Raw genomic sequence first — 16,103 nt, 5'->3', positions numbered from 1 at the left:
ATCGGTTCCATTTGCTGAGGCGCGTTCGTAATGAAAGGGAGCGCGTGAGCGGGCTAGAGCTTCTTGGTGGAGTGTCTAAATGTGCTTGACTTCCTCGCATTATATTGTGTGGAGGAGCGCTGCACACGTTGTTATAGCACACCGACATCGTACTTAGAAATACTAATCTCCTGTTCGGGGAGAATACAAAACCAAATTCAGTATTCTTTCCCGAAGTCTGTTATTCACAGCTTGCGAAAAAAATGTCGGCACCGGCGGCAAAAGTGAGTAAAAAGGAGCTGAACTCAAACCATGACGGAGCGGACGAGACCTCCGGTAAGGAATGGCGGCCTCCAGTTCACCGCCATTTTCACTTCCTTTATTAGTTATACCAAAATCTACTACTTTAAAGTAAAATAGTTCACAAACCGTAATTTGTCCTCTGTGGGCTTTTCACTATGAATCTGGCCGGTTTTGGGTGCAGTCAGTATTGTCTGTCGTGAGTGCGTAGTTAGTTCTGTCTCTAGCTGTTAACGTTACTACGTTAGACCGGTGATGGAGGCCATGTTACCTAGCTAGCAACATTTCCTAACTGGCTAACTAATTGTCTAATCAATGCATGTCCTGTTAAGTATTTTTGTTCTCAAGTCTAGTCGTTGCTACTATAAATACAATTGCAAATTTTTTTTTAATAATAAACTGTGTATTTGTGCAGTTGACTGAGGAGTAATGTGTTTTCTATGTTGAATGAAATAACCGTGGCCTAGTGTTACTTTGTTGTTGTGCATATCCGCCATGATGAAGCAAGCCGTAGGTAGCTAGTTTGCGAATGTGAAATTGGCAACATGGCTAACGGTAGTTAACTACCATCTAGTGAACCACAGTTTGAGAAGTAGCCCATTGGAAGAGTTTAACGGATTTAACAATGGAGGGTTATTTGTGTAACTTGGTCATAGTCTCGATACAATGCGCACTTACCTAGCTATTAGACAGTGTTGGGGAAGGAGGCAGATAGTGTAGTGTGCGGAGTCCCACATTTAAACCACGCGGCCATCCTCACTAGCCAGCAGGAAACGCCGTTTGCAAGCTGCTATGAAATCGCTAGTTACAAAAAGGTGCTGCTAAATATCACGCATTGCAATTAACTTGTTGGTTAAGATTTATATCATATTTCCGCAAAATGTTCACCCCTTTAAAGATTGCAAATCGTTAGTGATTAGCTCATGCAACCGTTTGCAATGATTTTCCATCAATGGTCCTGAGAGCAGCCGCTTGTTGAGGGTCAATTTCAAAACCATTAGTTCGTAACTTTGTTTGCTACAGTTAAGTTACAGCTTTAATTCTTTGTTGTTAGTGCGCAGGAAGTTGGTAGTTACTCTTTCATTTTGACGTCTAGTGAACACCAATGTACTGCACCGATGGTCTTCAATATTTTCTGACATTATTGAATTTTTTTCTAATAGAAAAAGAGCAACAGGAAGCTATTGAACACATCGACGAAGTTCAAAACGAAATTGACAGGTAAGCCAGTCAAGTTAAAATGTATATGTATGTATCAGAAAAACTAAAGCGTTTAACTGTGTAATGGTGCTTGATGTGCAATCTCTTTTCTCCAGACTGAACGAGCAAGCGAGTGAGGAGATATTGAAAGTAGAACAGAAATACAATAAACTCCGTCAGCCGTTCTTTCAGAAGAGATCAGAACTGATTGCTAAAATCCCCAACTTCTGGGTCACCACATTCGTCAACCATCCACAAGGTGAGCTTCAGCACATCCCTTTGGGCTCTCACAGGATTCTACCACTGGAACCTAGAATATTCAGATTCTGACTTTGTTTTCTTGTTTGTCCCTACAGTTTCTGCTCTTCTTGGGGAGGAAGATGAGGAGGCACTTCACTATCTGACCAGGGTGGAGGTTACAGAGTTTGAAGATATCAAATCAGGCTACAGAATAGATTTTGTAAGTGATAATGATTGCCAGGATATTGCATTAATGTCTGGACTTTATAGCGTACCTTAAACTGTACTCAATTAAATTGACGTGTGTTCCAGTATTACGACGAAAATCCATACTTTGAAAACAAAGTCCTTTCCAAAGAGTTCCATCTGAACGAGAGTGGAGACCCATCCTCAAAGTCAACAGAAATCAAATGGAAATCAGGAAAGGTATTTGACGTTAGTATTTTCAAATGCTTGGTAATACTGCAGTCTATTAATGCATGGCATTTGGCAGAAACCAGTGTGTCACTTTCTTTAAAAAGTCTGTTCAACGTAATGGTGAAACACTACCTGAATGTTGTATGTACCTTGGTGATCAGAGCCTTTTGGTTTTCATGCCAGGTAGTTGTGGTCAGTATTTCATTTGTTTTGCTATGCAATTAACCTCATTGCTTTAAAACAAACAAAAATAAGTTGGTTTGTAATCCCTGTGACGTTGTCTCTGAAGGACCTGACAAAGCGCTCCAGCCAGACACAGAACAAAGCCGGCAAGAAGAGGCAACATGAAGAGCCAGAGAGCTTCTTCACCTGGTTCACTGATCACTCAGATGCTGGGGCAGATGAGCTGGGAGAGGTTATCAAGGATGACATCTGGCCAAACCCCCTGCAGTACTACCTGGTGAGTGGTCTCCACGGCCTAACACCTCCCTCTTATCAATGTTCTCTTTACTTTGAATGGGACTTTTATGCCCGTTGTGCTACCTACTGTATTGTTAATTCTTTGGATGTGTCATTTTGATTGTTTAGTACTGTTAGTGTTAATATGTATGCTATTTTTTTGTTTTTCTTTCACTTTGACCTGCGTTGTTGGAGCTCTGAGTTTGTTTGCCACTCTACCCTGTAATTACAACAGCAACCCTGTACATGTGACTATTAAACGTCTAATCTATTGTCTAAATGTCACCAAGGGGATTTAAGTCTGCTATGTAGACAAAGGATGTATAGTTAAAAGGTTGGCTAATTTGATTGGCAGGTTCCTGACATGGATGATGAGGAGGGTGAAGGTGAAGATGATGATGACGATGAGGAAGGTCTTGAGGACATTGATGAGGAGGGTGATGAAGATGATGGGGAGGAAGATGAAGAGGAGGATGACGGAGATGATGGGGAGGTATGCCCTAAATAATTAATTTGCTCAATTCACTATATTGAATAGTGAAATTTGTTTGCACAGTATTGATTTTTCTTTCCTTTTGTTTAGGATGATGGAGAAGATGACTAAACCGGAGAGTTAAATAATCTACCAATACCCTTTGCTATTTCCCCCCCATTTGGTTATCCACCCATATTTAGGAGCAAGATTTTTTTACTTTTATTTTGTGCTTCATTTCCTCATTCTGAAGCCTCTCCTGTCTGTGCCATGTTTTGTTTTTGTCTCCTCTAAAACCAATGGCAAATTCCTGCCTTTGAATTGTCAAACCACAATTCCCACATTCGGGGGGACTACTACATTAGATTAAGCACGCCATCTTGTAGTTAAATGAATGGCAATTTCTATAAATTGTTCTTCCTGTTAAAGGTTGTGCGATTTAAATTAACAAAAGCCATGGTGCATTGACTTGGCACTAGTGGGCCCCTCCAGTTTTTATACTTCTGTTCAGTTGGGAGTAGATCCCTAAAAAAAAAAAATCCCCTATGTGGTTAAAAGTCAACAGATAAAGTACTAGCTCATTCCTATCAGTTCTTGCAATGTTTGTGGTCAATGCTGGGGTAGGGTAGAGAGACATCTTAGGGTGTTGGGGAGGGTGGGCATTTTGAGGCCATTACTATGGGTTTGTTTTTTTGATTTTCATTGTATTGTTTTACAGACATCCGCGAGATTTGAAATGACATTTTTAATAAACAAAACAAAACGTTAAAAAAAATGCTTGTAAATTTGGGCCCCCACTGCTTCATGGAAAATGACCTTGTTATCTCATGGAATTTGCATCTAATCACCATTTTATTTTCTGCTGGGGAAAAAAAAAAATGTTTTAAACTTAGTGTACAAGTTTCTTTGTTACAATAAAACTTAATGTGTACACGAATGTCTCATCTAACCAACCATAGTAGTCAATTGTAGTTCAATTAGTTATCTAGAGCCAAGAACTAAATTATAACTGTCTGGCTACATCTAGAATTGTGGTAGGCTTGCAGTATTGGACAGGTATGTTAAACTGTCAGTAACAGTATCGCTCTCAAAAGTGCGTACTTTGTGTATTGCAATCACAGGAAATACTACATGCTGTATTATTGCTATTTTTTATTATGAAATGCAAAAAAATAGTTTTTACAGCCAGGTATAATTTGTAGCTTTGATTGCAGTAGATGTCAACTTCTGAATGATTTCGGAGTCAGTAGTGTTGATGCAAATTTTTCTTGTAACAATCGATTAGTAACCAAGGCCACAAATGTCTCCTCCGATTCCTCAAATGCCCCTTTGGTTAAAGTCTTTGGCCATTCAATGGGTTGAAAGGCCCAACCTGGGGGGGAGAATTACATTATTACAAAACAGCATAAGGTAGAGCCATTTGATTTTGAAATTGTTGCCTAAGGTTAGAATAGACCCACTTGCCAGACACGTTTAATGGATGAGACACGGAATCAAAATATATAATTCCCAACCCACCAAGGTGTGCGTTACATCGCGGACATGTAGCCACTGTCCAGGCATATCCAGGATACCAGGTGAAATGTTTGTCCGCGGGCCAGTGCTTGACAACGTCTGCTTTTCTGAAAGTCATGACTTCAAACTGGTAGCCCTGTGGGTTTTCGAACCGCTGGACGGGCACTCTTCTTTCTCCAACAACCGTATCATTTCTATAAGAGAGCGCAAGTCGACTGTGGATAAAGTTGGCATCTTTCTCAATAGCCAATTCATGTCCACAGGACCTGCAGAGTAACAAGTCACCGACTTCTTCTCCAACACAGGATTCGACGAGTTTAAAATCGCACAGAAATGCAGTGAAAAACAGAAGTGTTTGTAGCCGAATTCCCCACAGCGGTCTCACTCTGACCGCCATTGTTGGCAACAATGTAGCAACTCGAATCGCATATTTATACTTGTGTATCATTCTATGTGTGCAATCATGCAAATCTATCATATATTTTGCGCCTAGATGCAAATCAGGAACGAGCGAGTTCGGAAGAAACACGAGAGTAGTCGGAAATGGCGCTTCCTTACAGCCGATTCATATATTTATAGACATCTCAAATTTGGTTCGTTTGAAAACCTCCCACATTAACTGGAAAACCACGTAATGTTTACACGGACCGTCTAGATCGAATTAATCCCTTCTCGCATTGCGCCGTCTACAGGTAGGAGGTGGGCATTTCACGGAAATATTACGTGTTGAACAGGACGTCCTGTTACTACTGGCAACGTAAACTCGAACGTGGGTTCAACGAATGCTCTCCAATCAGACAGGTGTCTACAAATCGGTTATGAACGAGCCAATTGCGTACGAGATGACCGGAACCTGTCCCGTCAGCAGAGATTCAGTAGGTAAACAAAAGTCTAAGGGCTTCAGCAAACTGTAGAGCACGTTTATGAACATCTTATATTTAAGGTTAGCATGCTGGTCATGCATGTTGTGATCTCGTGAACTAGACATTTCAATTAACAATTTTGACAGTAAAATATAAAGTCAACATTTTTCAAATACATGTTCATTTAAATGGATAGTTGCTGGTCGGAGCTAGTCGTGAACATGATGCCTTTACTGTTCTTGTCGTGGTTAGCTGAGTAAACTGAACTTGACCAAATGGAGTTGACTTTACTCGGCTATGTCGTGGTATTATTGTCTCTGGTGTATGACTTTCTGGCAGCTAGAGCAAATTCTGTTCTATTATGTGCTCCAATTTCTAGATGAACTGATTATTGGTAAATAATGAAAACGCGTGATTCTTCCCCACCATTGCACGTTCACGTGCCAGAGACCACACCTGTACATGTACACCTGAAGAGTCAGAAGAGCTGTACTGCAAATGCAAAGACCCCACAGGTTAGTAAATGTTTAGTCAATGAAGTGATACACTTACTCAACCTTTGAAATAAAGTAGGCCTATACCAGAAATAGGCTTCCCTTGACTGCCTCAACAGTTGCTGTCAGTCAACCACTGCTCTCTTTGCAGATGAAGATTAAAGAGGTGCAAATCAAAGGGGATATTGGGAACCTGCGTGCCAGAGCGAGGTCCCGGGCCCCCTGGGTGCCGGCCCCAGGAAGAACCTCCACTCGGGATGACGCATACAAGTGGGAGGTCCTGGAACTGTTATTTGCTCCTCACAGATACATTTTCATCCAATGCTATTGACATTCCTTACATTTCACATTGACAAAGATACATTATTTCTCACTTCCCACAGATATAATATCTTACATGATATCATTAGATATACTACCAATGTTGATTTTCATGTCTCTCAGGGGCCTTTGTACTGTCTGGAGATCACACCTGTATCACAGGCTAACCCTTCCCTGTCCCCACTTCAGTTGACTGACCTGTCTGATGAGGATAAACAAGAGCAGAGGATACATAGCCAGTGTAACAAATATAGGAGGAAGATTGATGGACTCATGATGGATGTTGGTTCTCCAAAGAATGACGTATGTACAGTGCCTTCAGAAAGAATTCATACCCCTTGACTTCTTCCACATTTTGTTGTTACAGGCAGAAAAAAAAATGTATTAAATCATTTTTTTCTCACCCATCTACATACAATGTCCCATAATGACAAAGTGAAAGAAGTTTTTTGACATTTTTGCAAATGTATTGAAAATGAAATACAGAAATATCTAATTTACATAAGTATTCACACCACTAAGTACATACTTTGTAGATTCACCTTTAGTGCTGATTACTGCTGTGAGTCTGCGTGGCCACGCACACCTCCAACTCAATCATCAAGTTTGCAGAAGGCACAACAGTAGTAGGCTTTACTGCCAACAATGACGAGCCAGCCTACAGGGAGGAGGTGAGGGCCCTGGGAGAGTGGTGCCAGGAAAATAACCTCTCACTCAACATCAACAAAACAAAGTAGCTGATTGTGGACTTCAGGAAACCGCAGAGGGAACACCCCACTATCCACATCGACAGGACCGCAGTGGAGAAGGTGGAAAGCTTCAAGTTCCTCGGCATACACATCACCGACGATCTGAAATGGTCCACCCACACAGACAGTGTGGTGAAGAAGGCGCAACAATGCCTCTTCAACCTCAAGAGGCTGAAGAATTTTGTCTTGGCCCTTAAAACCCTCACAAACCTTTACAGATGCACAATTGAGAGCATCTTGTCGGGCTGTATCACCGCCTGGTACGACAACTGCACCGCCCGCAACTGCAGAGCTTTCCAGAAGGTGGTGAGGTCTGCCCAACGCATCACCGGGGGCAAACTACCTGCCCTCCTGGACACCTACAGCACCCGATGTCACAGGAAGGCCAAAAATATTTACTGCTTCATTACAATACATAGCCACGATCTCACTGGAATTCAGCAATATCATGTTCATCCCTCTTGTTTGTTGCGTGATTGTGTCCAGTAAACAAAGATGTGTGTGTGTGTGTGTGTTTCTGTCTGCTTTTGGTGATCAGGTGAGGCTGTGGAAGAAGGAGCGTATGATGGAGTACCAGTCAGAGTGTCTGAGCGCTTGCCAGCGTGTCATCGACGAGCAGGAGGAGGAGCTGCTGGATGCCACCAAAGAGCTGGACCTCAGAGAACGAAAGAAGATCTCCATCCAACACTCCCTACGGAAGAGGGGCGAAACAGGCTACAACAGGTGTGGACTCCACCTGTAATATCATAAGGACATTTAGTCATCAAGCATAGGATTATCAGTATTAGATTGAGTAGCCAATAGAATAGAATGAAAATACATCTGAACTATTTAATGTTTACAAGACAACTTAAAAATTGTGTGAGGCAGTTTAGGAACAGCATGGTTTTAACCTTTCCATTCCGTGCAGTGCTTTTTCGGGGACTCTACACGGGGAAAGATGCATGCTACTGAGAAAGCTGGTAGAAGCGGAGTTTGACGGGGTGGCATTGGTCACACAGTTGACAGCCCTGAATGAGTCCATGGGTGGTGTGAAAAAGGTGAATTTGATACAAGTGACCCTGTTAAATATTAAATATGAACTTTTTTTTAATGTTCTTTAAGACTGCCCTTTCTCCTTGCTAGGATAAGCGGTTGTCCAAGGTGGACGCTGCCCTGCTTGGTAGGCAGCAGGAGTTGCTGACAAAGAAGATAGAAACATTTGACAGCACAAACCGCACTCTTCGAGAACTCCTCAGGGAGTGCCATGAGCGAGAGGTACTTTCCCCAATACATTGACTTGCTCAGACTGACGAGGACAGTTGCTTTGAAAGAATATCTAAAATGACAATTAGAATTGTGGTCTTATATTTTTGTTGATGTATTTATTGATAGATAGAATCATTGAGGACGTCAGAGCAAAGGCAAGGCCTACTGAAGAGACTGGCGGACACAGAAGCAGAAAAAATTGTGTGTATGCATCACCATGTTCCTGTGTTTATCACCATGTGCTTTTATCTGTTACATTTCCCTTTATATTGGTTTCCTTTCAGTCTGTGTGGTGCATATCCATGGTCATAGATGACATTAAGAATGTTGTTTCTGTTTTTCTGGCTTTCAGCATCTTGCTGCAAAACTCAACAACAAAGAGAAGGAAGCCACCCAGCTTGCAGTACGGTTGGATTCTGAAAAGGTACATCATTGTCTCTAGTTCTCTAGATTCTCAATCGTTTGCATTTGATGCGGAGCGAGATCATAAAGATCATTATTTATTTATAGAAATATAAATAATATATCAAATAGGTGGGAACTTATTTTTGTCATGTACAAGTGTGTCATTTATACGTGTATGTAAATGGAAAATGCTCTGGGATTTGAACCAGCAACCTTTTGGTTAATGGCGTAACACTCTAACCACTAGGCTACCTGCCACCAGTGCTCACAAATAGCATCTTATCAATATTCATCATTCCATATCCTCCATACAGGACATTGTGAAGACCACAGGAGAGCTGTCTAAAGTTCTGGAGTCAACCTGCAGCCAGCTTATGGTTCAGTTACGCAGCAAAGAGACTGAAAATGACCGCCAGGCCGGCCGGAGTAAAGTGGGTACCAAGGTTTATAGGCCACAGAATTAATAGAGTCTGTTATTTTTTGGTCCTTGGGGGCAATTCAAAGAGTTGGTCTGATGATGCTCTCTAATGTCATCGGCCTCCCCCTTGCTTGCCAGACCAATAGAGGAGCAATTGAAGACACTTGTGCCATGTCAGAGGACACCTGGACCACCTATTGAGCCATTTGTTAAGTAAATCAGGTGATAAATGAGGTTCTAGGGAGGCTGGAGTGGGTCTTTAAAGTATAGACTCTGGAACATCTGACCACAACAATCGTCTCTCTCCATTGCTTCCTGTTATCTCCCTTCCTTGTGTGGTGTGTAGGTGATGGAGCAGACCCAGGAGCAGCAGAAGGAGGAGATACAGGCCCTGCTGGAGCAGCTGAAGCGACAGCGTAAAGAGGACAAAGAGAGTCTGAAGCTGGCCAACCAGAGGCAGAGGGCAGAGCACAGTGAGGATTCAGCCAGACATCTCTCTGCACAGCTGCTGGAGAAGGTCAGACACTCACTGGTCCTCAGGCTGTTCTCATGGGTTGACACGTGGTGTTGGGTGAATATTATTATATGCTGTGAATATTATTAAATGGGAGGAGTACATGTATACTTACATTAACAAGCAATCTAAGCGGGCCCGGTTCAACGAGGGGGCAAAAGGGGACTTGGCCCCCTCTGAAACCTGTGCCACTTCAGTTTTAGTTTAATCTCCTTATATAAAAATAGCATAAAATGAGATTTTGCGCCAACATGTCACTTCTTGGTCAAAAGCACTCAAATGTCTTGGCATTTGAACCTTTATGTTTATTGTGGTATAAGCAGAATTCAATATAATTCCAATGCAAGAACCCAAATGACGCCCCTGCATATAGCTACATATCGATATGTTTCATCATAGAAATGGATAACCATAGAAATAGAATGTAGGCTATTGCTTTTCATGGTTATAAATGGAAATGTACGTATTGAAAACGTGTTTATAGTAGGCTGGCATTGCTTAATTGATTACGTGGTTGGGTCGAGTTTGATCCACAGAAGTGTATTTTTCCGTATCGCAACGTGTTACTGAACGCATGAGCTGCATGATTTTCCATGTTTTAAGCTGGCCTATTTATTTGGCAAGACAGCTGTGCATGGCTTCATCTTACTGTAGTAGGCTGTAGGCTATTTGCTTTCGCCTTTTGGTTACTGCTTTTTTTTAATTTATTTTTTTACTGTTAATGTAACTTGCCTAAATATAGATTGTGTCATGTCTTTATCAATCTGATATTTAATTTCTAGGCCTATAGTAGGCCTACCACTGTTCTGTTCGCATTCACTCATTCGCATTCACAGTTGTCAGTATTCTAAGCAAAACTGCTATTCAGTATTTTAGTTTTGCATGAATAACTAGGCTACTACTTTCAGCATTTAGTTTGCATTACTTTGGTAAGACAGCTGTGTGTACGGCGGCGTTCACATAGGCTGTTTGTAATAGGTGAATTACCCTATCTATCTTGTAGCCTATATCCATTGCCAAATAGGCCTTGCTTTAGTGTGTAGGGCGCTATCCATTGTGCTGATACAGCGCAGCGGAGATTGGCACGAGATCTCGTAGCCAATCTGTCTCTTCAAAAGCGCTCAATGGTCTCCGAGTCTCTGCATTTGAACTTTGTTTATTGTGGTATAGTGTGATATAAGTAGAATTAAATGTAATTCTAATGCATGAACCCTGTTAAATTGTACCCCCTCATTGATTTCAACTGCCCCCTTAGTTACTTTATCTTTGGCTCCAGGTCTGGGCCCAAGAGTCACACTTCCCTATGTATTTGTGTGCCATCATTCAGGAGACTGAGTTGGCAGAGGCCCTTACCTCAGCTGAGAGCTGGTGTACCCGCCACTCGAAAGAGGTGACTGTTAAGAGCCAGCTTGAAATGGAAATCGCTGTTCTCAAGAAGTGAGTAATTGTGACTGTTTGTTATGAACGGTTCAAAAACTTTCACTCTGTAACAGTTTGTCTTTGGCAAATGATCTTGTAAAAAGTTGTCTAAAGCCTTTTAAGTGTTTCTCATTTCTTCCTTTTTGATTTCTTCATTATGTGCTCTGCTGTCTTGTCTGTGCAGCCAGGTGAGTGAGCTGACTGCACAGATCCACACTGTGGAGGAGAAAGGCCATCCAGAGAGGGAGGGGCTCCTGGACCAGCTGCACCGCCTCACCTCTGACAACTCCTCCAACAAACTACAGAATCAGAAACTGAAGGTAAACATCTGTTTTTCTTCACTACCAGTCATCGAGTGTAATAAACTGAAGAATATTAGACATAATAAGGATTGAAGATAAAACCTTCTATAACTTTTAATGTCTGGAGAGTTGTTTAGTTATTTGTGCATCTTCTTCTTGAGACCACCCTGTCTGCTGCACAGGAGACCCTGATGCAGTCCCAGTCTGAAGCCCAGCAGCTGAAGAGTTCAGTCAAGAAGCTAGAGAGCCAGTTGGAAACCTATAAGCGCAAGGTACAGTTGATCAGCACACCAGAGTGTGGGCTGTACTTCAACCTTATGAGAAGCCAAGGTGTTATAATCCAGCAATAAATACTGTACATGCTGCATGCTATCCAGTCTGTAGCATAGATTTTGAATAGATAAGTGACCATGTGCTGCAGGTTCAGAGGGCTCGATTAGAGTCAGAGGAGTACTGCTTAAAGCTAGACATCTCTGAGAAACACGCACAAGGGATGAAGGCTGACCTGGAGAGGGAGATTGAGCAGGTCAGGAGGCAGCTGCTGGGGCGTCTGAAAGAGCTGGAGCCTCTGCCTGAGAGGCTGAAGCGTTCTGAGCTGCAGTTGAGAGTGGCCCAGGAAGAGACACAGACTCAGGAGAGGAGAAACACTGAGCAAAACAATGCCCTGTCTGAACTCAGACACAAGGTATGCACACATACTGTAAATGGACAGTTGTCTGTTCACAGATTGATTCTGATCTGTGTTTGAATAAGAAGAGTGTCTGTGTGTAGGTGGAACAACAGGGATGTTGGGTGGAGACTTTTCAAGACAATAATTTTCTTCTGGTGGAGGAGCACAAAAATCTGCAGCAGAAGATAGAGAGTATAGAGAGGTAAGTCATATCAATACCTGAGGCAGAGATCCCTATTTGGTGTCCCTATGGACAATGATCACACTCAGGTCCACAAGACATCCTACATGTTTCTGCTGGTCAATGTCTGGACTGTTCCTTCCCTCCCCAGGAAACTGGAGGAGGCAAACTTGCAGAACAGAGATATGGTCCATCTAATTGGCAAGTGGGAGGAGACCATCCACAGCACCCAGAAACAGCTGGAGGAGCGGGCCTGGGAGTGCAGCATCCTCTCCAAGCAGCTGGAGCAGGCCTTCGAGGATGGACAGAGACAGGTCTGTCTTACTCCTGAACATCACTTAAATACCTCTGCAGTCTTTCAGTTTCTGTTTCAGTCTCAAGATTATTTAGTTTTGTTAATGTTATTCTGAGTGTCAACGGATTGAGTGTCACAGATTGATTCTCATTTTGGTTGGACTTTTAGGCGGATCAGAGCCTGGAGCGGGCTTTATTCAAAGAGAGGTCCATCCAGACCAAGGCTCTGGACCTGGAGAGCCAACTGGGCCTCAGAAGGACAGAGCTCAGTCAGTTACGCAGAAGCAAAGAGGATGTGAGTGAGACATTTTAACCCAATGACCTAGTTTTATAGAGTTATCTATGTGTTATACATCATATATCCAATATCTTTTTTTAAATATTTGTTCCAACTTCCCAATCAATTGCAAGGGACAGGAATACTGTGTAGCTCAGTCCTTGAGCTGTTGTTGTCTATTAATGTTCTGTATTATGTCATGTTTTGTGTGGAAATAGGAAGAGTTGCTGCTGCTTTCCAGTGGTGGAAAAAGTACCCAATTGTCATACATGAGTAAAAGTAAAGATACCTTAATAGAAAATGACTCAAGTAAAAGTGAAAGTCACCCAGTAAAATACTACTTGAGTAAAAGTATAAAAGTATTTGGTTTTAAATATACTTAAGTATCAAAAGTATGAATCCTTTCAAATTAAGCAAACCAGTCGGCACCGTTTTCTGATTTTTATTTATTTGCGGAGAGCCAGGGATACCCTCCAATACAGACATATTTACAAACAAAGCATTTGTGTTTAGTGACTCCGCCAGATCAGAGAAAGTAAGGATGACCAGGGATGTTCCTTTGATAAGCGTGTGAATTTGACCATTTTCCTATCCTGTTAAGCATTCAAAATGTAACTTTTGGGTGTCAGGGAAAATGTATGGAGTAAAAAGTACATTATTTTATTTAGGAATGAAGTGAAGTAGGCCTAAATATAAATAGTAAAGTACAGATACCCCCAAAAACTACATAAGTAGTACTTTTAAAGTATTTTTACTTAAGTACTTTACACCACTGCTGCTATCGCAACAGCTAATGGGGATCCTAATAAAATACCCCAAAATACTGTATATCTACAGTCGAGGCCAAAAGTTTTGAGAATGACACAAATATTCATTTTCACAGTCTGCTGCCTCAGTTTGTATGATGGCTATTTGCATATACTCCAGAATGTTATGAAGAGTGATCAGATGAATTGCAATTAATTGCAAAGTCCCTCTTTGCTATGCAAATGAACTGAATCCCCCAAAAACATTTCCACTGCATTTCAGCCCTGCCACAAAAGGACCAGCTGACATCATGTCAGTGATTCTCTCGTTAACACAGGTGTGAGTGTTGACGAGGACAAGGCTGAAGATCACTCTGTCATGCTGATTGAGTTCGAATAACAGACTAGAAGCTTCAAAAGGAGGGTGGTGCTTGGAATCATTGTTCTTCCTCTGTCAATCATGGTTAGCTGCAAGGAAACACGTGCCGTCATCATTGCTTTGCACAAAAAGGGCTTCACAGGCAAGGATATTGCTGCCAGTAAGATTGCACCTAAATCAACCATTTATCAGATCATCAAGAACTTCAAGGAGAGCGGTTCAATTGTTGTGAAGAAGGCTTCAGGGCGCCCAAGAAAGTCCAGCAAGCACCAGGACCGTCTCCTAAAGTTGATTCAGCTGCGGGATCGGGGCACCACCAGTACAGAGCTTGCTCAGGAATGGCAGCAGGCAGGTGTGAGTGCATCTGCACGCACAGTGAGGTGAAGACTTTTGGTGGATGGCCTGGTGTCAAGAAGGGAAGAAGCCACTTCTCTCCAGGAAACACATCAGGGACAGACTGATATTCTGCAAAGGGTACAGGGATTGGACTGCTGAGGACTGGGGTAAAGTCATTTTCTCTGATGAATCCCCTTTCCGATTGTTTAGGGCATCTGGAAAAAAGCTTGTCCGGAGAAGACAAGGTGAGCGCTACCATCAGTCCTGTGTCATGCCAACAGTAAAGCATCCTGAGACCATTCATGTGTGGGGTTGCTTCTCAGCCAAGGGAGTGGGCTCACTCACAATTTTGCCTAAGAACACAGCCTTGAATAAAGAATGGTACCAACACATCCTCCGAGAGCAACTTCTCCCAACCATCCAGGAACAGTTTGGTGACGAACAATGCCTTTTCCAGCATGATGGAGCACCTTGCCATAAGGCAAAATTGATAACCAAGTGGCTCGGGGAACAAAACATCAATATTTTGGGTCCATGGCCAGGAAACTCCCCAGACCTTAATCCCATTGAGAACTTGTGGTCAATCCTCAAGAGGCCGGTGGACAAACCAAAAAAAAATAAAAATCTGACAAACTCCAAGCATTGATTATGTAAGAATGGGCTGCCATCAGTTAGGATGTGGCCCAGAAGTTAATTGACAGCATGCCAGGGCGGATTGCAGAGGTCTTGAAAAAGAAGGGTCAACACACTCACACTCTTTGCATCAACTTCATGTAATTGTCAATAAAAGCCTTTGACACTTATGAAATCAATGTAATTATACTTCAGTACTCCATAGTAACATCTGACAAAAATATCTAAAGACACTGAAGCCGCAAACCTTGTGAAAATTAATATTTGTCTCATTCTCAACTTTTGGCCACGACTTTATACAAACTACAAAATCTGAACACCATAATAAGGTATGATGTTAACTGTGTCAAACTGAATTAATGTGTCTGTTTTTTTCTTTGCAGATGGAGCGACGATTCCAGAATCAGTTGAAGAACATGAAAGCGAGACTGGAACAATCTGACTCTACCAATCACAGCCTGCAGAATTATGTTCAGTTTCTCAAAGCTTCATATAGTAATGTGTTTGGTGACTCTGTGCTATCAAGCTCTCTACACACACACTTACCAATCTGATTGAATAGTGTTAGCCTTATATTGTATGAGTTGTGTACCAATGATCTATTTGTTATTTTCAGTATACATGTACTGTATATTGTTTATCAAAACTATGATAAAATCTTAAAGTGAAAATGGACTATCAGACATGTTTCACTCTTACACAAACAACAAACTCACAACATGTATAAAAAACGAAATACCGGTACTTATCCAGTGTTTTTCCCAAGTATTTTCCTTAGATACATTAAAAAATATATATGTTTTGATTTAATTGTATGCATTATGAGGTCAAAGTAGCTTTGTAACTGTTTGGTCCCTTGACGCGGAACCATTGTTGTATCTGAACTCGAAATAGACGGAAATTGAGCACTTCAGAGTTTTACTTTAGGCGGCACCGTATGCAGCAAGCCCATTAAGCAAGCCGCTGACAAGTTAATCACGGCATCACCGATTTCTCAGTGTCGATTGTGTGTTTATTTACACGCCGACATGCCTGTTGAATGTTTACAATGGGATACATTGGAGGCCTTGAAAAACTCATCAAAAGGAAGACAGAAATACAACCCAGATTGGCCCGAAAGAGGGGAGGTAATGAATGTGACCACTACCTAGCATTCTAGCTACTGGTTCACCTACTGGTTCACAGTTATTGTAAAAGTTGTGTTTTTACTTAAACAACATTGGAAGATGATCAGTATAGTTGGCTCATGGCTAGTCTGATTAATCTGGCTGT

General features: G+C 41.9%; 2 protein-coding genes across 10 annotated transcripts; both read left to right on the top strand.

Annotated features, from left to right (window-relative positions):
• Positions 1 to 3,998, top strand: LOC106585454 (protein SET). Its single transcript, XM_014171675.2, has 8 exons — positions 1 to 315; positions 1,443 to 1,500; positions 1,596 to 1,738; positions 1,836 to 1,939; positions 2,032 to 2,145; positions 2,426 to 2,596; positions 2,951 to 3,088; positions 3,179 to 3,998. The coding sequence occupies exons 1-8, from the start codon at positions 243 to 245 to the stop codon at positions 3,197 to 3,199; spliced, it is 822 nt and encodes a 273-aa protein (XP_014027150.1). The 5' UTR covers positions 1 to 242; the 3' UTR covers positions 3,200 to 3,998.
• Positions 3,999 to 4,181: 183 nt separating this feature from the next.
• On the top strand, positions 4,182 to 15,647 carry LOC106585452 (outer dense fiber protein 2). Of its 9 annotated transcripts, none has more exons than XM_014171671.3 (19): positions 4,182 to 5,457; positions 5,893 to 5,960; positions 6,091 to 6,216; positions 6,384 to 6,563; positions 7,548 to 7,732; positions 7,920 to 8,049; positions 8,135 to 8,266; positions 8,384 to 8,458; positions 8,610 to 8,681; positions 8,977 to 9,093; positions 9,427 to 9,597; positions 10,922 to 11,031; positions 11,198 to 11,333; positions 11,477 to 11,587; positions 11,737 to 12,000; positions 12,087 to 12,187; positions 12,318 to 12,480; positions 12,630 to 12,755; positions 15,215 to 15,647. In XM_014171671.3, exons 3-19 carry the CDS (start codon positions 6,091 to 6,093, stop codon positions 15,383 to 15,385), a joined length of 2,370 nt encoding a protein of 789 aa, XP_014027146.3. In that variant the 5' UTR covers positions 4,182 to 5,457; positions 5,893 to 5,960; the 3' UTR covers positions 15,386 to 15,647. The 9 variants fall into 9 exon arrangements, with proteins under 9 accessions (XP_014027146.3, XP_014027143.3, XP_014027144.3 ...); XM_014171668.3 differs by having other exon boundaries at positions 5,825 to 5,960; XM_014171669.3 differs by having other exon boundaries at positions 4,182 to 5,461; positions 6,450 to 6,563.
• Positions 15,648 to 16,103: the final 456 nt, after the last annotated feature.

This window comes from Salmo salar, chromosome 24 (genome assembly GCF_965601325.2).
Source record: "Salmo salar chromosome 24, fSalSal1, whole genome shotgun sequence".
NCBI lineage: Eukaryota > Metazoa > Chordata > Actinopteri > Salmoniformes > Salmonidae > Salmo > Salmo salar.
The sequence above is the reverse complement of the archived record's forward strand: the minus strand, read 5'-3'. Positions and strand labels throughout refer to the sequence as shown.